The 24,052-nt window shown below is 41.7% G+C and overlaps 1 protein-coding gene across 3 annotated transcripts; it reads right to left on the minus strand.

The window, feature by feature from the left end:
• Positions 1 to 1,804: 1,804 nt before the first annotated feature.
• On the minus strand, positions 1,805 to 24,022 carry rnf122 (ring finger protein 122). 3 transcript variants are annotated; one of them, XM_064353807.1, is made up of 7 exons: positions 23,038 to 24,022; positions 14,839 to 14,929; positions 10,187 to 10,343; positions 5,520 to 5,565; positions 4,970 to 5,011; positions 4,606 to 4,688; positions 1,805 to 3,769 (listed from the first exon to the last, which is right to left on the minus strand). In XM_064353807.1, the coding sequence occupies exons 3-7, from the start codon at positions 10,294 to 10,296 to the stop codon at positions 3,655 to 3,657; spliced, it is 396 nt and encodes a 131-aa protein (XP_064209877.1). In that variant the 5' UTR covers positions 10,297 to 10,343; positions 14,839 to 14,929; positions 23,038 to 24,022; the 3' UTR covers positions 1,805 to 3,654. The 3 variants fall into 3 exon arrangements, with proteins under 3 accessions (XP_064209877.1, XP_064209876.1, XP_064209875.1); XM_064353806.1 differs by lacking the exon at positions 14,839 to 14,929 and having other exon boundaries at positions 4,606 to 4,685; XM_064353805.1 differs by lacking the exon at positions 14,839 to 14,929 and having other exon boundaries at positions 23,038 to 23,545.
• Positions 24,023 to 24,052: the final 30 nt, after the last annotated feature.

Consider the following 24,052-nt stretch of genomic DNA (forward strand, 5'->3'; position numbering starts at 1 on the left):
CATTTAAAGTCCCCCTTGCAAACGAGAGTTTGATCTCAAGGGGTTTAATAGTTAATAAAGATTAAATAATTAATAATAGTAATAATAATAATAATAATAATAATAATTATGTTAACACTGTGTGATTAACTTGAAAAACAACATGCAATGATGTTACCAAAACTTTTACTGAATAAAGCAATGAAATTAATGAAGGCTATAACAGCCAAATAGTTCAAATAATTAAATAATTTATATTTGTGTAACATGGTCTTTCATGAATGCGCAAATCTTTATTTACTAATGAAATTAGCTGTGCTAGAGAAGTAATTGGCTAGACAGATCCTAAGTCAGTACTTGTGCAAATACATCCTTGCAGGTTTTGGGGTTTCCTTTAGGTTAGACTCAGGCAGAAAGGGAAGCGCAGTGTTGTGTGAACAACAGCTAAATTTACATATTAATGAATGGTTGAGCTATAGGAGTTTTACTTTTACATATGTGAAAACTACAAATATATTATTTACCCCTAACATGCAGACATTTAAGGGGATAATCAGGAGCCAAATTTATATGTATTTTCTCTGTAAATTTATAATTTACAGAGTATCAGCCAATATCTTCTTGTCACTGCTGCCCCTCCAGTGGAGAATCCAAAAACACTACTGGTGCTGACCACAAGAGAGCGCTAGCAACACCTTCATGAAAGAAAGAATCATGCCTATTGTACTGGGAGTAGGCTGTATCAGGCGCTAACAACATACACTGAATCCTCTGTGAAAGAAAACAGAAAGGTACTTTACAGAGAATCATTTTTGTAAAACTACAACAGACATTATATCATAATAGTTGAAGTTTGTACAAAACATTTTAAAATGCTGTACAAAGCATGTCGTTTTTCAATGAAACAATCAACTTGTCTAACAGCCTGTCAGTCAGAAGTGTGTGGCAAATTGCAAAAAAAAAAAATTTGTCATTTAAATTGTCTTTATATTTTGCTTGGAGTCGATTGCAAGCGAAGCAGTTTTTCCAGTTAGTCTTTTCAGGAAACATCATCCAGGTTGGGATTAGTGAAGCAAACTAGACAGATGGTTATGAAGAAAAGTACTGTTGAATGTAGCTGTCAGACATCCTGTCATATTCATGGCACCACTGAATTCAGACTGTCACCACAGAAATGTTCCTTAATTTCCTGCCTTTGTATCCTTTTAAAAACATAATGTTATCGGAATTCCCTTTAATTGAAAAACAGATTGAGAGATTGTTTTTTTTCCTCACAAAAAAGCATAATAATTTACCTGTAAATTATTAATGTACTGCTTATAAAGAGTCCAAAATAGTAAGATTACAGATTACAAAAGCTGCATTTCCAGGAAATAATTTCCAACCATTTTCAATGTTGCTGTTGGTCAAGGCACAAAGAATGTCTTGAATCGTGCTTTTCCAGTTCCCCTTTATCTTTCAATGAATGCATTGTTTCCGCCAAAACTGAAAACAAATATAAGGATGAAGATGCATCCAAAAGGGGAGATAAAATTTAAAAAGTGGAAATATCCACATTTTTAACAGCCAAGATAAAAGAGAAGAAATTATTTTACTATTCCTTGGTCAGTAAATCAATAAAGGATGGTTGTCAAAATCAAATTTGTTAGAGAACATCTGATACTGGAAAAATGAACTACTTTTTCGAAAATTTCCCATGGCAATAATGCAAAAGAAAAAGAAAACAATAAGATTTTACAACTTGAAATGATGAGTTTGGAGGAAACCACCCTGGTTAAATAATTCAGAAGAAACACACGAGTAACTGAATTCAACAAAGCACAAAAACATTTCGCAGTCTTCCATTTTATTTCTCTGTATGGCCAGATAAGGTGGAATCAAAAATGCATGCATTATAAACTTCAGGCACTTTGCTGGTGGATATTGCCATTTTCCTTGACATCTCCGAGTACATATGCACATGTCACGGTGCTGATCAGTGTCGCTGCCTTTTGAAGGGACCAACCACATTCATGGGGAATCACAATCTTGCATATTTTCTGGGTTTTCTGCAAATCCTAAACAACTTGGTATACCAGGTATGATAATTTTATGATTAAAAAGGTACAATTATGTACAGGTCTGGAAAATAAAGCTAAATAGAAGACACTTTTCCCCCTCCAGGACTGTGGTTGGCAGTTTAGCCACTGGTCAGTACCTCCATATACTTAATTAACTTTCAATTATCTGGTCTTTTTATGAATTCACATTCCCATTGGTTGTTCTTTAAGGAGTACAGTTCAGAATGAGATGGAAGGAATCCGTTATTCCAATGGCTTAAGTACATTCCTTTTAATTAACTTTCCATTTTCTCAACCAACTGATCTCTGATTCTGACCACGCTGCTGTAAGCAACCGCGTATAAAACAGTTCATTCTGAAGGTTGCTAATGTACAAGGCAAGGCAAGTAAAGTCATCCTTTAATAACATATAAATACACCACCTAACTTACAACTCGGGTAACAGCAGAAACAGCCTTTAGAAACAGTGATTCATGTGCTCAGTGTTGTGTTCAGTCTGGGCAGTGTTTGCTTATCAGCCATTTCAGTGACTTCAAGAATATTCACTCATTTGACCATGAAAAACTACAGGGTGACATTGAGAACAAAACATTTAGATAGTTAACATCAAAATGAAGTACTGATACAAAAGCCAGTTTTGACAACGCTCACACTGACCTCATCCCTCTTTTTACACCACCAGGTCTCAGAGACCGCAGTCTTATGTCCCCTTTAGAAATGTCACAGAACCTCAAGGCAAGCTTCAACTACGGTCCCTTCACTTTAAATCAGAGTGCAAGGGAATAAGTGTGCACCACATACAGGACCCTGGATAGAGTGCCCATGGCTTTTTTTATTTTCTTTTTTTTTTACTGTGACTTTATCCTGAAAACACTTCATAGGATTCATGGAACACTGGCTGCAGGTTTATCACAAGGACACATGGAAGATTTACAGTGCAAATGCAGGAAACTCTAAAAATGTAAATCTGAACGTTTACCTTCAGTAAAAATGTAAGTCTCAGTAAGCAACCGAGATGGCAAAAGTATCCACTTGGCTTGCATTTCAGTCAGATTTATAATCTGAATGTAAAATAAAATTGTTGGTTTTAAGGGCTATCAAACAAAAAGGCTTCATAAATTTGAAGACACTTTGCTTTGATGCGGAATAGCTTGTGCTAGAAGATCTTGTAAACATTTTTTTTTTTCAGGTTCATCAGCATTAGCCCCGGTCCATTTCTCATAAATAACAAAATGGAAAAGCAACCCTCACTTTGGATCAAACCTGGCACCTCCAGCCCACATACATAAAGTGTGTCATACATACGCACGCTGAACGCAAAAAATACCAGCCCCCTCATTTCACACCCAATTCTTACACCACTAAGTCTGGCTCTCAGATCCACTGTCTGTCTCATTGTGGGGGAGGAGTTCCCTCACTGTTATGCTTTTCTGAGCGTTTCATTTTTGCTTTGTTGTGAACCTGTAGCAGGTCCTTCTGAGACAGACGCGGGTCATGGCCGACAGAAGGGTGTGTGGGTGGGCCGAGGAGTGCCGGTTCACTTCATCATGTCTCGGGCAGAGTTTTCTCCACTGCGGGGCGGGGGGTGGGTGGGGGGGCGAGGTGTTGCCGGGGGTTACACCAGCTCGTCCAGCAGTGTCCCGATGCTCTGGTGCTGCTCTGGGGGCCCGGCGATGGGCTTGTTGCACATGGGGCACACGCACCTCACCTCCAGCCACTTCACCAGACACCTACGGGCACAGGGCACAGACGAGTCAGACGAGAGAGCCACGCAGTTTGAACACCGTCCTGCACTCTTTCACCATACCACATCTCGCTTTCACAACGAGACACATCTCTCGCTCCATTCAGCCACTCTCTCAAAGACTGGCCACGAAGGGGGCATGAGACCACACAGCTCTCCCACCACTGACAGGTGCCATAACCACGACTTTGTCAATGAATGCGTTCCCAACATTGACTGAACACAAGAGGAAAAACATGTCTCTCTCCAACAGGAAAATAAAAATGACTCAGAAACATAACAGGGAACATGAAGATTCCATAAAAAGAGACACAAGGTAAATGGACTGCATTTATATAGCGCTTTTATCCAAAGCGCTTTACAATTGATGCCTCTCATTCGCCAGAGCAGTTAGGAGTTAGGGGTTAGGTGTCTTGCTCAAGGACACTTCGACATGCCCAGGGCGGGGTTTGAACCGGCAACCCTCCGACTGCCAGACAATCGGTCTTACCTCCTGAGCTATATCGCCCCTCAAAATGGTCTATATTAATAATGTATGCTCAAAGACATTTAGAGACCATTTGTTTTCAACCCAGTTCTTCATACTACACATACTGCTATATTCATTTTCAGAACCCTTTGTGGAGGAATGCTTTTAGTACTGTAATGAGACTGTGTGCACTGCGCACTGTGTTATGTATTATCATGTCCAAAATGCCACAGATATAAGAGATGAAGGATTTTTCTGGGGGAACAATCAGTCAGACCTCAGTATTCACACTGCGGCCATTATAAACCCCAGAGCCACAGCACTCCTCTCCTGTGCTCTCATTCACAACTCACTTCCTGTGGAAGGCATGTTGGCATGGCAACACTCCCAGTTCATCTTTCACTTTGAAGTCCTCCAGGCACACGGCACACGTCTGCTGCGATTGTGACAGAGACACAGAGACAGGGAGACAGAACATATTTTCCGGTGTTTAACTTTATCATAATTTATTCAGTGTGTACACTGATTACCATCAACTTGCATAGATCTAGAGACTACAAATTACAATAAAACCGACAAATTTTAATTTGGACTAGGACTGAGTCTAATTTAAATTTTAAAAGAGAAAATGCATCAAACTTGACAGTTCCCTCTTGTTAAATATTACTGTCAAATATTTCCTTCAAGTGACATGAAAGCACATTATGCCATCCTTACCCCATGAAGATGTAGTTTCTTGGCATCTCCTTTTAATATAACCTGTACAGAGAGATTTGTGTGTTAGAAAATGAACGCAAAGACATGCTCCACCTAAATATCAAACGCAAAAAAAATCTTTATTAGTGTTACCTACCATTAAAAAAAGTGGCGACATCACTTTTCATATCAGATCAGTACAGTCAGTCTTGACATCAGTTGCACATAGTTTGCGCAGAGGGCAGACTCAATCTATTTGGCAGTTGGAGGAATTTATGGTTTTGCGGGTGGCAAGGGTGTTACAACAGAAAAGCAATGAGACCACAGAGTTGCGGAAACAAACTGCCAATAGAACACAGTATGGGCACTGGGCAGCCTCTTTACTCAGGAGCTGAAGAGTAACACAGGGAAAGACCAAACCTGGGATATTATCAATAAGTCCTACATTAGAAAATACGCAAGCATGTATGTGTGTAAAGATTTTAAGAATCTATAGTAATTACTTCCACCCATCATGAAGTTCCTAACCACGTATGGGGTATAAGAGATTTAATACACCTTTGTAGCTCACCTCTTTGTATCCAAACCTCTCGCTCTGGGCCTGGTGTCTCAGCTTGCTGTTAACGAACAGAACAAGATGGAAAGTGATTAATTACCACGAAACAAACGGTTCCTGAAAATGGGATGGCAACACACTTAAAAAGTGAAAAGGCTGCTATGCGCAAGAGCTATGTGAGAGAACGCACACTTGAGCAAGTGACAACACTGTAATGATGACACCACACCTCTTTCTTCATCAGGGACCTGCTTGTTGCACAAGATATTGTTCTGCTTTTTACTTAAAAATCCTTTTTTTTTTTTTTTTTTTTTTGCAAACAGGCTGTAGTCAGGCAATTAAATTGTGGGGCCTTCACACTGACATAGTTGCAGATGGGAAAGTCTTGACATTATCCCCTCTGCTTGACTTCTGGCTCCCCTGCTTGGAATCTCCCCCGTAACAGACACCGTTTCCTGGCTGCTGGGTAGTGAGCATATAGAGCAGCAGCACCGTCGTGAACTCAGAACGCCTCTCCAAATCCACGGTTGTAACGGTTAGAATAACTCATGGATTGTGTGGTAGGTGCAGCCCGATGAAAGGTTTGCAGCCTGCTGTTGTTCTCTTCTGCCAGTTTCTCAGGAATCGAGGGCAAGGTACTCCAGCTAATCCTACCTCTATGGCTCATTGATTCTCCCAATAACTACAAACCACTTCATTCTGACCATGAAACAGACTCATTTTTGCAATGAAATAAGAGTTTCTCTTCATTTCATCCACTCTTTGACCTCTTAAAAAATCTTCTGGAATCAAGCTTTCATCACAATGGACCATTGCATGTGTAATATGCCTTACTGCTCACTTCTGCTGTTTATTTCCCTTGCTTTTGTTATTCAGCATGCAGTTAGCCAGCTAAATCTGAACATGCTGTCGGTTTATCATGATTCCATTAACAACATTATCTCAATGCTTAAATAAATGAATGCTCAACATTTAATACCATTTTTATTTGATTTATAGACTGACATTTTAGGCACTCAGCTGTACATTTTAGCATGCTTACTTTATAACATGAAGCAAGCATGTTTCTTTGAATGAAAGGGAAAAAAAACATCTACACACGCAATATGAGTCACCTGAGAGCTTGTGGGTCTGGGCTCTGTTACTAATATTAAGATCCCCCTGCATGATTCACCACAGAGTCATTTGAATAAGCACAGGTTTCTATAAGCGGACCATAACATTAAGCACGTCTGTCGGTAACAGCCAGAGGGGGAAGCATATGGAAGTATCTTAAGCAAGCACACAATTACGCTACAGGCATTTAGCAGATGCAAACTGATAAAGATTAAAACTGAAATCCGTTTTTGGTGTCCAATTTGCACCATGAAGACACTGTACCTAACAGTGATTGAAAGCAGGCCTCACTCTCACTGTAGGTAATGGTTTATATAAAATACTTCCACTACATTTTGCTGTTTGGAGCCAGATACCACATCTCTTGGTCTAGGATCCTTACACACCTAGTGAACTACATAAAAAAGAAGGGTGAGAATAATATGTATATTAAAAAATGTAATCAATTTCCATTTTAATGAAATGGTGGGAGTTTATATATATATATATATATGTAAATAAAACCCAGTTCTCATGAAACAGAAATCAATCTGAATCACACCTAAGACCAAACTTAGAGATCGGAAACTATCCTGTGATTAAGAATTAAAGGACAGGAATATACATGGAAGACCCAAGCACAAAATTCCTCTTTGGACAACAAATGCCTTAAATGGAGGACGGTCTCCTGTGGTGACCTACATTCATCTCATGAGAATATGCATGCAAATAAAGATATAAAAGATATGGAGATATTATTTATATTTTTATATATATATATATATTTTTATTATTATACGACAATGACTTAAAAGCACGCTTTCTCCAAGACTCCAGGAGAGATGAGATGAGAAGAGAAGCACGCTGGCAGTTGGGAATTATATTTGAAGTCCTTGGGACTGATAGGCTGCAGAGCTCAATATAGCGGCAATTACAGAGAGATGGGCCGAGCGGGAGATAGAGCACGCATCACGGTCAAACTGAGAAAAATGTGACAGAACTAGTACTGTCTGTCCAAGTAAAGTTACAGCTAATATAATGATTTTCTTGTTATATGAACTCTGTAAAGGACTCTGAAGTGTGGAAATTATAGTTTTATTGTATAATATATCTGTAACTCGAACACGACTAAAATCTTATGGATGCACCATAGCTCTCAATTGAGCAAGTAAGTATCATTAAAGAGGTTCCTGCAATAAAGATTAATTTTTGTAGCTAATAAAATGAACTTGAGTTTACTCAATCATAAATATGGCAGCCACAAGCCTCAAATAACCCTGCAATCTTCCGGGATCCCCAGACGTCTGCCGCTTTCCAAAAACGAGCCATTATATCAGCATTAGAAACTCTCTGGGTCACTGTCATGCAGAATTGTTCCGATGACGAACAAGGCTGCTCTCAGCTAACAAAAAAAAACAAAAAAAATTACAAGAGAACGAAGAGAGCTCTGTGTTCACAGCAGAAAAAAAAGAGCACAGCCAGGACCCAAAAATAACAGCGGGAACCGAGGCCGCCGATAAAGATCTGCTCCCAATTGTTTGAGTTGGGAAGTAGTTAAGGCCTGAGGAAGCGTGCTTTACTCTGAGGCTGTGTGCACTCCCTACCCCCCCACTCCCCCCCACTCAAACGGCAGCCTTGACCAGGAGGCTTAGGCCACCAAGACAGACCCTGACGCCCACACCTAAAATAGAACACAGATGGTCGACTGACCGCTGTTACATAAAGTACACTACACGGCCAAAAGTATGTGGACACCTGACATCCAACATCTCACACAAAATTATGGGCTTTAATATAGCACAGCCTCCACTCTTCTGGGAATGAGCTTTATACTAGATGTTGGAGCACCGCTGCAGGAACTTGCTCCCGTTCGGCCAGAAGAGCATTAGTGAGGTTGAGCATTTGGGCGATTAGGTCTGGCTCACAGTTGGCTTTCCAATTGATCCCAAAGGTGTTTGATGGGGTTGAGGTCAGGGCTCTGTGTAGGCCAGGCAAGTTTTTCCACACCATTTTCAACAAAACAATTTCTATATGGACCTCCCAGTGAGCCCGGGGGCACTGCCATGCTGAGACAGGAAAGAGCTTTCCTAAAACTGGGGAAGCACAGAATAGTCTAGAATGTTATTGCATGCTGTAGCAATTAACATTTCACTGGAACTAAGGAGCCCAGGCAAAACCATGAAAACCAGCCCCAGACCAAGGGATTTCCACATACTTTTGGTCATACAGTGTATTTGCTGTATGTTAATAATTGTATACCATCTTTAATAGCTTGACTGTTATAGCAGACAATTATGTTAACAGGACTACTGTTGTAGGAGTGATGATTTGAAACCTTGAGAAGGTTTGAGCATTGCCCGAGCACCAAAAGAACCACAAACTTTTTTAGTAATCATGTGTCTGTTCTGCTCAGAATGGAGAAAATCCCAGAACATTTGTTAAAGTCTCCAAATCAAAGCCACTGTCCTGAAAACTATTTTATAACAGCTGCAGCTGGCAGTTCCAGGGCAAGTCTGGTGAAAGCACTGTGGCCACGAAAGGAGGAGAGACCCAAAAATCGAGGGGAACACTTTCGTAGTGATGTCAAACTCAACTCTGCATGCGATTGGCTATCTTAGCCAGATGACATCAGCATGTCAACTACAGCACCACTCAAGCTTGCTGCATGTTGACACAAAAAAGCAAGCTCGGCTACTGAAAACCATGGAGAGGGAGATAGAACATTACATCCAGGGTCATTCTGATAGCTTAATGCCATGTGCTTTGTACACAAGAGTGCACTTGTAGCACAAAATATCTTAACTAGTAGAGCTAAATTTAAGCTGCACTACATTCATTTAAAAAGCCACTCAAACTAGCACTGATAAAGGAAAATCCCCGGAACTGCTACTCGTATCACAAAAGCTGGGTCTTTGAATGGGAAACTCATGCCATAGAGAACCAGTAACTTCTGTTCTGGAAAGTACAGAGATATTGCTGTGGCACCAATAGCCTGATTTTTACTGCATTCCCTGTAATCTCAGTACCACCATTTGGGGGAGAAGCACTGGACTATAGGACAAGAAGGACTCCCCCCCTCCCATTGCTCCCTGTGGGGAGCTGCTGGAGAGACACTGACACACGCTGCCTCACGCTCACTGACCTTGTGGGAGGAGAAGGGGGGGGGACTGATGGCCACCCGCCCAAAAAATCCCCATAGTTCCCAGTGATTGGTAGTCAGAAAAATGGCTGAAACCACAAATACCTGCAGACACTGCTTCACACACACCTGTTCTAAAGCTTTACTCTATATCAGCAACTGTTACGGCTAAAGCACTTTATGGGGATGCAGTGGTTCATCCAGACAAACTGAAAGAAACAAAAAACAAACACGAGCAGCCGTGCAAGATAATCCGGGAAGAAAAAAAAACAGTAAAAATCACCACAGTGCAAAAGCAATCTTATTGATAAATCTCCACTGCATCGTACCCCCCATCCCCCTCCGATATCACATATCACAGTAGAAGCAGAAGAAGAGAGGATAGCATCCAAGACCTGGAGTGAGGCATGCGTGATGCACAATTTTTCCAGTGAATGAGGCTCCCCACCTTATGAAGTAGCAGCAGAAGATGAGACTCAGGACGAAGACGAAGATGCCGGTCCCGAAGATGACCATGTAGATGTTGAGGGGCAGGTCCTGGAAGGTGATGGGAGGCATCGTGCACGATTTATTGGAGTAAATCAGGCCCAGACCGCAGAAGCACCCTAAACAAACAGGGAACACGAGAGTCCACATCGGGTCAGACTGCAGGACAGGCCTCCTCATGGAGGTCAGAGTCCAGGGGCCTCTCGACCACATCATCTGCTGTAGATACAGGGGAGAGAAGGTGCTGCCCGATGAGGGCACAAGGGTTCAAAATGTCAGATGACCATCAAACAGAGTTCAGGTACTATGCAGTAATTCACAGTCTTCCATATTTGAACAGCAGTAGAATACAAAAAAAAAAACGTTATAACAAAATGTTATATAAATAAATGTTATATTCGCACCCCTCACCCCTATAATTCCCTGACCCTGCAGTTTGTTTCTCCACATTCCACTCTGTAAAACAGAGGCTGAATTCAACAATGCACCAAAAAAGAACAAACCTCTACTTCGAAAGATCAATTTACTGTCTTGGGAAATCCATATCAATAGTGGTCCTGCTCCTCAAATTATCAATAAAGAATGTAGATATTCTCCTGAGTTTCTCCTGTAATATCATCTCTAAGGATTACAGCATTACACAGGCTATTCTTTCAATGCAGAGTCCGTGTCAGTTTTACAGCTCTAAAAGTCACAGCAGTATTGTGCTTTCATGCATGATTTCATTCTATTGAAATTCATGCAAATAGTTTAAGTCTGTCTGTCTGTCTGTCTACAAGGCAGAAAAAAGTTAGACTGATTATTCTTAGAAAATGTGTGTGTATATGAGCGTGTGAGTGCATGTCTGCCTGCATGTGTGTATTTATTAGTGTGCATGCCTGTTCATGCGTGTGTGTGTATGTGTGTACAGTACGAGTAATGCTTTTGCCTCCTCCACTGATGATTCTCCTCTAGGTTTCAAGAAGGGAACTGCTGACATTTCCCGAACTTTCAATCCATATGGTCAACAATGTTCCACGCCTGCAGTTCATCAGTACTTACTGCACAGCTCTGAATAATGAATGTCTACTCTAGTGGCCTTATTTACAGTGGTCTAACGGGAATAGTGAGTCTCAATCTAGCCTCAATCTTGTGCTTTGCCACAAACGAATGGCAAAGACATTTAAATGAGTTTTCGATTTCCCCCGTTCTTAAACCATTTTGCAGCGTCTGTTTTCCCTGAACAGAAACAACACTGTGTGAAAAGCAATCATCTCAGAATGCTCAACACTTAAAGACAAAGCCCAGCACAGTTAGCCTGAATACATGTCCTACAGAATAGAGCCTTTCACACGCATTTACACCATCAGCATTCAGTTATGCGCACCCCCCACCCCCCACCCGTTGGGATCTTCTGTTCCCCCACCCCGGGCTCCCGATGAAATCCCCTGACCAGTAAGACAGGACACGTGGGCGATGTTTCAGAACACCTCACAGCAGAGCTCGCTCCCCACAAACAGGAGAGAAGGAGCTTTCCCTCAACCCAAATACACAACCTTGCTCTACCCCTGAGCTGAACGCCGCAGCGGCACTCCCGCAACACGCACGACGCACTCACTCTCTCACACAAACACACACACACACCTACAACCACCTACCCACCCACACACCCACTCATCCACAGCCACCCATGCACCCACGCACCCACACAGATGCACGCACGCACGAAAGCAGGCACGCATGCACAAACTCAGGCATGCACACACACCTACAACAACCTACCCACCCACTCATCCACAACCACCCATGCACCCACACACAACCAGCCACCCACATGCCCACACAGACGCACGCACACACATATGCACACGCACGCCTCAACAAAAAATGGGAAGAGTGAGTTTAAGGCATTAAAGCAGGGCATTGCAGACCGGGTGACCTTGGTGCAGATCAGATATATATATATATATATATATATATTCTGTGTACGTTCACACACAGAGGAGACTGAGCTGCATTGTCAGCAGCAAGGGCTTCGGGCTTCTATCCCCTGCCCCCCCCCCCCCCTCCACCCCACTCCCTGTTCTCAATAGAAACAGCCAGCTGCACCAGTAACATTGTGAAACATTTCCTCACAGCTCCTCCTTGGAAGTTCACAAGGAATGGGTTTGATTTCATTAATTTCTAGGGAACTTACAATTAGCAATTAAACCAATGGAGTTAATTTAAATACATTTCTTACGAGTTTGTGTGTCTTGGTTACAACTTCATATTCATATTGACCAAGACACATCACTATTGGAGAACAAATAAACACACACGCACATAAACGCACGCAATCACGCACACACACACGCACACATACACACACACACAATGGTACATTTGCAGCCGCATACCTGTAAGGTCAGGAGAAATCATAACATATCTGAGAACATACGTTTTGATAAAAAGAGATTTCAGACGACAACAGGGTCACATGCTCACAAACAAGATACAACCAAAAAACAGTTGCCATGTGTGTTTTATATTTTGAGATTTAACTTTTCAATGGCAAACCTGTACGAACAATGGCCAGAAAAATATCAACTGAATAATTGACTAGTTAAGAAAAAATGTAAAAAAAAGAAGCAGGTTTAAACTTAAAGTCAGGTAAACCCAGAGGAATAAAACCGAAGAAGCACTTGGCAGACAGTTACTCATTAGTGCTCAGGAGGCGGGCATCTGCCACAGACATCTATGGTGCACAGACTCGCAGTACAGGCCCATTATTCAGACAATATTGGCAACCATTAGAGGGGCTTTTTTAATGTAAACACACAACAGTGCTTCAGGATGATTCACTGAACTCCATGGAATCAGATTAATTTGGCTTTCCAGGCAGTAGCAGGAAACTAACGAGCAACAACACAAAATATTTGCGGGAATTTTTTTTAAAGCCATTTCCATAACCCTGACAACTGGAACAGCCAAGAAATGACATACTGAAGAGTAAACATGGGCTATGGAAATGGCTTGTGACCCAATCCATTCTCCAGGGATGGGTTTCCAAACATGCCAATACTTTGCACGGACAGTAGAAGGAATAATAACATTCTACAAACCACTATCACTCACAAGTGTTTTGATAAAACAAGAAGCATCAAGTTCAGTTCAAGGATACAAAATAGTTCCTTGAGGAATGTAGATAAAAATGACACCATTGTTACCAGGCGACAATCTCCACAATTAATAAAGGGCATAACCTGATCCAAGGGCCACATCCCGACTCCTGATCACAAAGAAGCAGATTTAATTCAGTGGATGCCTGTCTGTTTCATTATCAAATCATACACATCAAAATAATCTTTGGACAACTATAGATTTAAAAAAAAAACGGAATTTATTATGTATGTCTTTATGAACCATTAATCCAGAAGTAAAGACATAACACAAGTATGTATTTTTGCATAGCAATAGCTGAAAGTAGTCCAAGGACATAAAGCTGGTCCTGACTTGATGCAGCATTTTTAAATGGACTGCAGAAAGTAAAAATGGATTTTCTTTAGTGTCATTTAGCTCCCAGTGAACGAGGAATCCACCCACCCAGTCTAACAGGATGATGTATGCAGCATTTTGACACAAATAACACAACTCATTTCCATATCAGAGGCCGATCACTGCTGCACGAATTTGTGAAGTTTTGCCAATAAAGAAGAAAGAGAAAACAACGCCTACAATGAATTAAAAGTGTTCCAATTTAACTCTGCCAAAACCAGCAAAACATCCCAGTTTTATTTTTTACGGCTTCAAAGGGGATTAGTTTTTAAAAAAGCAACAGCAAGGAACTGGAAGGATTTCCTATTTCTTTTTCCTAAAAAAAAAAAAAAAAAAGATGACTACATTTCCTGAAGAAGCACTTGACTGAAAATAACAGCTGCATCAACATCAATGATTCAGGCCGAATATTCCACGCTGAGCGCGTTCATTCGGGTCTTTTCTGCAGTTCCGTTACCGCTCCATTGGAAAAGGAGAAGGATTTCCCAGAGGTGCCCATTAGATTGCTTCGGTCGGTTCATGGTCTGCGGAGGTGTTTCTGTTAAACCGTTCCAACCTTCTCGTTCCGTGCCAAAGCCCTACTTTCCTGGCTGCTAAACAGAGGAATACGCTTTGACACAGATAATCCGAACACTGGCTGGTGGGTGGATGCGCTGGTTCTTGTGAATCACAGGAGGCACAGAGGGGAGGTAGCAGCAAGCCTTAATAACGGACATCAACTGACGCACAGGTCTGTCTGCAAGCAGGCATTCAGTGTTCATAAGATTATTAAGAAAGATAATCTTATGCACGCTTGTTTTGTTGACGTGCTTGCGCAGTTAGGTACGAAACCACAGCATCATGGGAAAACCGTGTTATCTTCTAAACTGGACTCGCAATCAGGGACATCGGATGGAAGCGACGTCAACATACAAAAACACTCAGTGAGAAGAAGGATGGTAAAGGGAAAGGGAAGGGAAGAAGGGAACAAGCATTGCTTCCATGTGAGATACAGGATCCTGCTTCACTCAGACAGTAGTCTGCACACTCCCCATTCTTACACACATTACACAGCTATAAGGAATGTTCTGTTTTTGCTGGGTGAGACGCAGGGCCTACTTTGGTCACTGCCCCGAGCTCAACCCCTTCAACCTCGCTGTACACATTCTTCACCTCCCCTCGACCTGGTCCCTGCAGTAACATCCCAGGGCTGAAAGTTAACCCAGGCAAATTTACAGTGGAACAAACTTAATGTCAAATTGCAGTGTCAGCCATTTGACAGTGTCTGCCAGCTGACACCAAAGATTTCAAAAAGGGGGGAAATTCACACTAAATACTGCAACAAACTCTCCAGACAGAACCTGCTCATAAAATCAGATACATTGAGGAACGTATCTTGGGTGATGTAAGGGAAGGTTTCACACTGTGAAGCCTACATACTAATAAACCCGCCGCCGCCCCCCCACCCCCCCACCCCACGCACCAGGTTTACATGACTATTAGGGTACATGAACGACTGATTCCTTCATCGCTCCAGCTGGGCTCAGCAGTCTGGCTAACAGAGGGAAGCCTGGACTCCCCATCAGCTCCCGCCCAGCTCCACTGTGGCCCCCACGCAGAAGAGGAAAGCAGGCCCACAGAGGACCCCGGGTGGCCCTGGAGCCGAACAGCTCCACCACAGACACAACTCCGGGGATCGTGGCCTACTGGACACCTACACAATGAACCCATCCTTCCAAAACGTCATTTTTAATTGAAAGCACCAAATTATGTTGGAATGTGTAGCAGATGGGAGGGAGGAAGGTTTCAAATACCACCTGCAAACGAAAAACCCACAAATACGAAACACGGTAAACCTGATGACCTTCCATGTACAAGCAGTAGCCTGGTGCATTTGATTACAGGCTGCAGACGGTTAATACATAAACAGAGCTGTGCTTTAGTAACTGCAGCAATGTGAGATAAGCTCAAGGTTAGAGAGTATGAATTGAACAAGGGAAAACAAGAAAAGGGCTGAAGAGGGAACCGGTATGAGGGAGAGAACATTATTCAAAGCAGACATGGCCCACATAGCCCATAGAACAGAGCCTCGGGTGCTCATGGGAAAGGGAGGGGGGGGGCTCAATCACAGGAGTCAAAATGCCACAACGTAACCCCCGCCCCGCCCCATTAAAATGCCAGACTCTTTTAAATGGGCGCCCATTAGCAAAGTGGCTAAGTTAACGGCCGTCCTCATTCGCGCCGTGATGTTCGCACGTCGTCTGAGGGGAACTTCAAAATGGTAACGCGGCGCTCGTCAGGACACGTCCTCCAGGGTGGGGGCGCTGCCGTAACGGCTGGCACAGATGGCTGAAGAGAGGGCAATACCCACTTCCTTCAGGGCGAGCAGATCCCGCTTTTATTATTTTGAGGGCTTAAGGGAAGCAGCATGTCCTGTCCTCAGTCCCGTCCTGTGCCCTTAACACAAACCGCGTCTGTTCTGGGTCACACATGGGGACATCCTGGGCCTACACACACACACACGGCTTAATACAGTCACTTATGTGGCCCTTTGTGATGGTGAAACTAATGCGATACAAAAGCTGGCGAGAAATTCATCCTTCACAGGTAAACAGGTTACTGCTCAAACTGAGTTTACAGAAACCTCCCCTTGTCCCTGTGAGACCCCAGACATTGATGTATTTTCCAAGCCTATGTTGTGTGTGCTCTAGACATTCTGACAAACAGCTGAAAATGTTTCATTCCAAATATGCTGCTGAAATGTTATATAGGGCCAAAGGAACTGGGAATTGAATGGTGAACTGAATGTGCAAAAAAGGTGCCCCTAGAATGCCTGAAAATAAATGTTTTGCAACACTGGGTCTCATAGGGTTAGCCACAAAGCCACTGGGGGAAAAAAAAAAAAAACAAGCATGGCCCCTTTCACCTGTTCTTCTCTAACTCACAGGGGTTCATAGGGGAACACTGTCAAAAGCTGTGGGCACAGAACACAGGAACGTGAAAGGTTTAACACGGCCAAAACAACCTGTGATGTTAAAACGATACAATTACTCACAGTACATGAGCAATCAAATCACAACACCCACCCCCACAATGTAAATTTAAAAAAATAATAATAATAATAATACATCCAGTATTTCAAATTTAATAGGTCTATTCAAGAGCATTATGTCATAATTCGATTTCCACACACAATGGGAGCCACTTCATCAGGTGTGACCTTCCATGTCAAATTAGTCCGCTCCCGGCATGACCGATTCTACTGAGCGGAAATTGCCACTGGACACTCAGCTCCTCACACCCTGTGCCATTACCTTCAGCTGATATTACATTACTGCCCAGGACTGACTAATCTGCACTGGTTCTTGACCCCGCATATAGACTGATTTAATCTAAAGTGTTATATAAAAGGGGGGGGGGGGGTAAAGAGAAGGCTGTAGGTGAGGCATGGCCCTGCCCTCACATTAATTCTAGTATCTTCTGAGTTTGTACTTAGGTGACTCAATCAGTGACCCCAGATGAAATTCGCCAGTGAACGAAAGCTCCTGGAAAAGTGATAATAAAAATAAAAGAAGAAAGCAGAGCTTTTAAAAAAAGTTTGCAAAAAGAAAACACTGCTGTGTAGGCGCAAAGAATAGGACATGACACGTTTGTTTGTCATTTACAATACACACAGGCACCTCTGTGTGTGTGTGTGTGTGTGTGTGTGTGTGTGTCTGTGTGGGTGCTTGTGTGTGTTTGTGTGCTGCATTGTTAGGACATGCCACTCTTTTCCTCTTCTGTTACTGCAGCCTTTGCTGCCACAACAGTGACATCACAATGGCCCTCTAGCACTGGACCAAGGCGACCTAAAAGCCACAGTATCAATGTTCCTCTGTCAACCTCAGCTTGACTTTGTGTGCAAAGATGCAATGCGTTCTGATGCTGTCATGAAGGGGGCGGAGCTTGACGTCAGTTGTTGTTTTAGTGGCCCAGCAGTAGGGCAACTTTATTCAGCCATTCAGATATTAATGGACTAAGAATGTTAATACCATGAGGCGGAAGTTGATGTATTCTGCAATTGATTTACAACTTAAGTTCAACTGTCCCATCTACAAGAGTTTTTTATGGTTGTTTCCAGAGTCGACCTATACCACCTCTGCCTTTTGTAAAGAACTTTGATGGCAAGGCGCCCCTCCCTGCAGACCCCAGCTAACATCACACCACCAGCAGCATCCACACGCACAGAGGGGTGGGGGGGTAGGAGTCAGGTCTTCGGGACCCGTCGATGAGACGATGCTCTGTATGTCTAGGAAAACAACACCGCGGGACCACCGACTGGCACTCCCTGTCTCCAGCGGGCCCAGCGTTGCCGTGGCAGCAGGGCCCGAGGACGGACAGAAAGCCCTTGCTCAGCTCCTTGTCCTGCAGCGACTCGAGTAGCCAGATCACTGATCCCCTCTGAGCCTCTGTTAGAGGCAGAAGCCCTTTAAGCAACGCCGGACCAGCTGCAATACCACACCCTTAAAGTCAGAACAACAACAGAGCCCCAGCGCTTCCAAAAAAATAGAAAATGAATTTTTCCGCCTTTAAAGGTTAATGTGTTGTTTCCTTCAGCGTCTTGAGTTACAGTCTTGGCCAATGTTGACGACTTAATTCTGCAATTTAGAGTTGATTACATTGCTGTAATTTTCTGAATTTATGTTTCAGTTTGCACTGGCTTCTCTACCTTGTGTTTCTCTCTTTTTTTTAAATTATGTTTTCATGTTTTGCGCTTTCAATTTTTAGCCTTAATCAGAATTGGAATGGGAACATAAATGTCGGAAATAACTTTCCGTGTCTGAAGTAGCTCTCCTAATTAAAGGCCAGAACACCCTGCACTAACTGTTGATGACCAGATGGTAAGCCATGAAAAATACCAGACTGCCATAAGAATGAATCACGAATGGCTGTAACTCAAGAGGTCGGGTTCTACCCTTATCCATTTTAAGAGCTGGATAAGCTCCCAATATCTGAGCTAGCCTAAAAATCAATCAAACCAAGTGGAAATTTACTGGATTTCCAAAAAAAATATGCTCCATCACTAATGTGAGCACATGAACATTCTAATGCTGATGTAGCAATCACTACTGGTAATTGAAAGCAATGGAGTTCCAGAACACTGACTTGTAATTTTGAAAAAACATTCCAAAAAAGGGTTAAAGATGCATAGCCACCTTGCTGGTCTAAAGTCCTGAGAAAGGCCTCACCTTTGGACTACGATGTCAACATAATAAAAGCAGTACACGTATTTGTACATTTATGTAAAAATATGTTGCATTTATTCTAAACCAGTTTCATTTTTGTCCTTACTATTCCTACAGTACATGAAAAAAGGACCAACCCAGTTATAGCTGTAGTCATACATCACTACACAACACCTGCCTACCCTACACTCAAGCTGTGCACTTTTTTTTTTTGTCTTCGGGGGCTAGCCAACACAGATCTATTTTCAAACCTTTCTAAGAGAAACAATTTTGCATTCGGTTTCTTAGATTAGTCAGACGGCCACATCACGGCTATCATTTACAATGGAATTTCAAGGAAGATGTAATCACCTTCCCATGGATTATGTAAGTGAACACCATAGGCTATGACACTGCTCTGTGGCATTCAGTGAATCACTCCAGCCTAACCTGTAATCCACGTTTCCTTCATTTTACTACATTTCTACACTCTGTGCAGAGACAACCGTATCTGTACATTTTCAACCAACAAGATAATGTGTATCTGTGTTCAGAAAATTTGGGGTGGGGGTGCCAAGGAACCAGGCGGGTAGGGTTTCCGTTTGTCGTTATTTAACAAATGCCTCCGTCAATCTGTTGCAAAATGCATTACAAATGACCACTATTTCATTTCCCGATTAATGCTCACTTAAGCTGCTAATCTCATCTGGCAAATACCACTGGCTTGGCCACATTGTCTGTGCATTCGGAATAGGACATTTGGGTTGTGATACACCATTTTTCTAACCATTTAAAAAATTTTAAAAACACCACAAATCAGGCTTAAATACTCCTCCATCATGCAGGTGAATCACAATGAGCAATAACCACCAGTCATAGTTCTTTCCAGTGTGAAAAACAAAAATAAAATTATGCTTATAATCATAACACATCGTTCAACAATTAAACACCTGCCTTTAAGCATTGCCGTTTAAGCTCTCAACGGTCACTCTGGTGAACTGCGAGGTAATTTCATTGCAAAATATTATGCATGGCACAAAATCAGGACAGCCGAATTACATCACTTTTCAGCTACTAGACAATGGTGCCGCATAAAAACACTAATTTCAGCATAAAAGGCCCAGCAGACGTGTAAAAGGTACAACCGAATCTCCCGTCGAGGACCACCCCCTCAATCTTTCAAGCATTGTACTTCAAGAGAAAACCATTTACCATGATAAAACATGAATAATTTAGACTGGTTAGTGGGAAATAGTAGAACATCTCCTGGCCACATTAGGGACGTTATTAATTCAACAAAAGGCTCGTCACCACTGGGATGAAAGTGAAAACACAATTCTCTCATGCAAATGCTTGAGATTAACACAGAAGGAAGACTTCAAAAGAATCTTCTCCTATTTAGACTTCAACACCATCCACAGAGCTTTCATCAGATAAGCTATTTCCAAGAGCTCTTTTGACTCCCTGATAATGTTTCAGGTTGGCCTTGGCTCATCCTAAGGACACAGACATATATATTTAAATCTTAAAAGGAAACTTGAACGGATTCCTGGAAATTTCAAAGAAAGTTCCTTTCCTGAGCGCAGCACTGGCCAACTGACTTCCAGAAATGGCGGTTGTAATACTCCACGAAGGATTCAAAACCCCAAGAGAACTCAGGCTTCCTCTCAGCTCTGTACATGTAGAAGAGGACTATGGGAAGGAATATATGAATATGAATGAATACTTCTTAAACCACAGTCTGCCTTCTGTCCTTATAGCATTCCTTTCAACCTTTAGCAAAAGAAAATGCTACTATTTTTATATTCAAAGTAGCATAATTTCCATTCCTTCACTCCAAGCTATGGGACCTGAATCTGACTGCTTGCCTCACTGAAATTTCACATGATTTCAACCTGCTACACTGAAAAAAAGGGACATTTTCACAATAATCGACGCCATCCAAGGCTTTACTCAGCATCCTATCAGAGTCAGCGCCAAATCATCCCACAGGTCTAAAACAAAATATAACAATTGCAATTCCACCAAAGGATACATTGAATACAGCCATTTATCTTAAACCTTCAATTTATTCAACATGAAATTATAAGGACATAAAAATACTACTGCTTTCACTAAATGCTGGAAGAATTTCTCAATTACAAGCAGTCATAACAAATTACAATTTGGTGATTCAATCCAACAGTATCGACTCAAATAAAGGATTATGTCATTCTGTTCCTTGCTCACTGACTTGGCTGAGGAAATGGTACATCTTTACACTGTGGCAGCCAGGCTAATAGATCCATAGAGAATATACACACTGAGTGCCATTATGTTTGTCTCAGGATTTTCAGTCCAGTGAAGATAATTTTACATCAACATTCCTAAATCGTCCATCAATTCCAGCATTATTCTGTGCCCTGATTAACTGATCCTTAGCCATCTGAATGGTGGCCCAGCTGGAACAATTGCACCCTTTGTACAGTCTTACTACCCCCATTCAATCTGTTAAGAAAGCAGGATTTTATCACCGACGGCAAGGCCAGATATTTGGCTGTCAGAAAACAGTGAATATGAAAAAAATAACAAAGACGCAACAACGAATGGAGGAAAATCCACTAGAATAACGTCCCCCACAATGGGTCCTGTTCCAAAACAGTGATACATTGTATGTGTATTTTCCTGTGTATCTACAGTATACTCCCCAATGCACCAAGAAACCTATGACCAAACACCAGTTAAGATTTCATGCAATTTACAATGCAAATTGTGTAATACAGACAATAACTACAGCCATGGGTCATAATAAGTAGCCTACAATTTCCTCACCAAAATGGTCAGAATACAAAAATGCATTTTAAAATGACAGTGCTAGGTGAAAGTATTAGGATGTACAGAATGTAAAAACAATCCGAACAAAACAAAACCAGACTAAGTTATTAAATAGGTGCATACCAATCCATTCTCCTCATATTTAGTTAAGACCCGCTGTACTACTCGCTTCACAAAACTCACTGATGAATACAATAATGATTTTTCTTATTATTATTATTTGTTTTGTTATGGCAATATATGGCCATCGCATTAAAAATTGATTGTTTCGTCAACAATCCAACCACATTTGTAAGCACGGCTGTTTAACGCCAACCCCATTCGGATAGATAGGATAGTACAACTGCAGTCTGCTCATAACCGAACTCCCATGTGCACGACGTACATGTGAAACGAAAAGGCTTGACATGACGTTTCGAAATGCAATACAATGTGGTGATACGTGTGTCTCAGACGAAAAAACCAACCCACGTCTCAGAAAACACTCAGTGGTCCAGTCAATTATATGCTGTACCAGTTTAAAAGCATATGGATGCCCATGCAATGGTGTACCTAAGTGATTTACTAAACGTGGAAATGTTGTCTTATAAGAAATCCAATACAGAAGCACATTTAAAAACACAATGTTCCGTTTGTATTATTCGCTGCAACTAAATGAAATGGCAAGCCCAGGCAAATACAATTTACAACGCAAATGAACAACTCACACGAACAACTCACATTTCAATGTGAGTTGTTAATTAGGAATCAGATCTATTTGCACACGTATTACTTTTACCAATGTTATATAGAAAAAAAGTTTTCTAGAAACATAAAAAACACAACGTAGAAAATGTCTCAATGTGTATAATAATGTGGTGAGATATCATCTGTCATATTAACAAGATGAGACACCGAATGACCCATAAAATACAAATTGTTAACATTTAAGCCTAGTAGCTAACCGTGGTAGAGTAACACAATAAATTAAGCTATCAATATAGATTCTGTATACAAGCACGAGTACCTAGGCCTATGGCTATAGCTACAACTATACAGTAGGACATTAAAAGCTAGCCTGCCCTGGCATAATGTAAGAAAATACGGAGTGCCAATAGGGGATAATTTTTCATTATGAATTGAATTAAAATGAAACATTAACCAATATGAGCCTTGATTATTTCCCAAGCCCCCTATAAAACAATGCTCTTGACGCAGTCAGCCGAAAGACAACCCTAATTATTTCTACATCAAACGAAGCAAGCTACAACCGAAAAAATGAAAACACAAACACAAACCTAGACAGTGATCGAATGCTTACCGTTACACCACTGAAACGGGTGCATCAATAAAGCAGTGGTGTTTCTTGGAGAGAGAATGTCAGTGTTTATGAACAACGAACCGATGCTCCAGTCCGTCGAGTCTTCGGTTTGCAGCGTTCACACCAAGGGCTGTGTGAATGCGTATTCTTCACCGGGGCTCGAGAAAACGCCACATAATAACCTGGGGTTACCGAAATTTAAACATCTTCTCGTCTGTTATTATGTTGCCTATCCACACATATCGATATACCATAGCATTAAGTAAAGTTAGTGCAGAGACGATTATAAAGTCAAATCTAGATTATCAACCGCGTAGCCTAAGTTTGAAAATACCAGCATACCCCTCTTGTTTCTTCAAGAGAAACAAACAAAAAACCACAAAGTTTCCTGTCTGGGCTCTCTTGGTCGCCGTAACGGTGGTAATTTTGCAATTGCCTGAGCATAGACAGACAGCAGGACAGAAATCTTGCTTTTATTTTACCCCCGCCCCTTTTGAAAGAGATACATAGACTCCCACCAATCTGAACGTCCCCTTGAATCTGCCCGTCGCCTCTGGCCCCAACAAAGTCCGGTAAGAGGTCAGACCGCCCTCCACTGTGTTCGTTCACTGTTTTATCAATCGATTTACCTACAGTGCTTTAAGACAGGATATGGCTTTGCCCTGACAACTCCAGTCATTTCAGAGCTCGCATAATAGTTACACACTTTCTCCACGAATGCCACAACCTGCAACTCTCTGGGACGTGCATATATGAACTTGATGGTTAAAAATAAACAAAATTCATTAACTGGAACTAATTTTGCCAGTAAATTCAACTGGCCATTGAATTTAATTTTTTAACGGTAATGATTTTGAATAATTGCATATGCAACATATCTTTCCTTGGAATCTTTTATACGGTTTCTGGTGTGATGTCAGGCAACCTAACAGATTACTTTCATACAGTCCACAGGATATACATCTTTAAAAATTTATACTGGACAGAGGCAAGCTGATATACAAAACATCTGGAG

This window comes from Anguilla rostrata, chromosome 10 (genome assembly GCF_018555375.3).
Source record: "Anguilla rostrata isolate EN2019 chromosome 10, ASM1855537v3, whole genome shotgun sequence".
In the NCBI taxonomy this organism is placed as follows: Eukaryota; Metazoa; Chordata; class Actinopteri; order Anguilliformes; family Anguillidae; genus Anguilla; species Anguilla rostrata.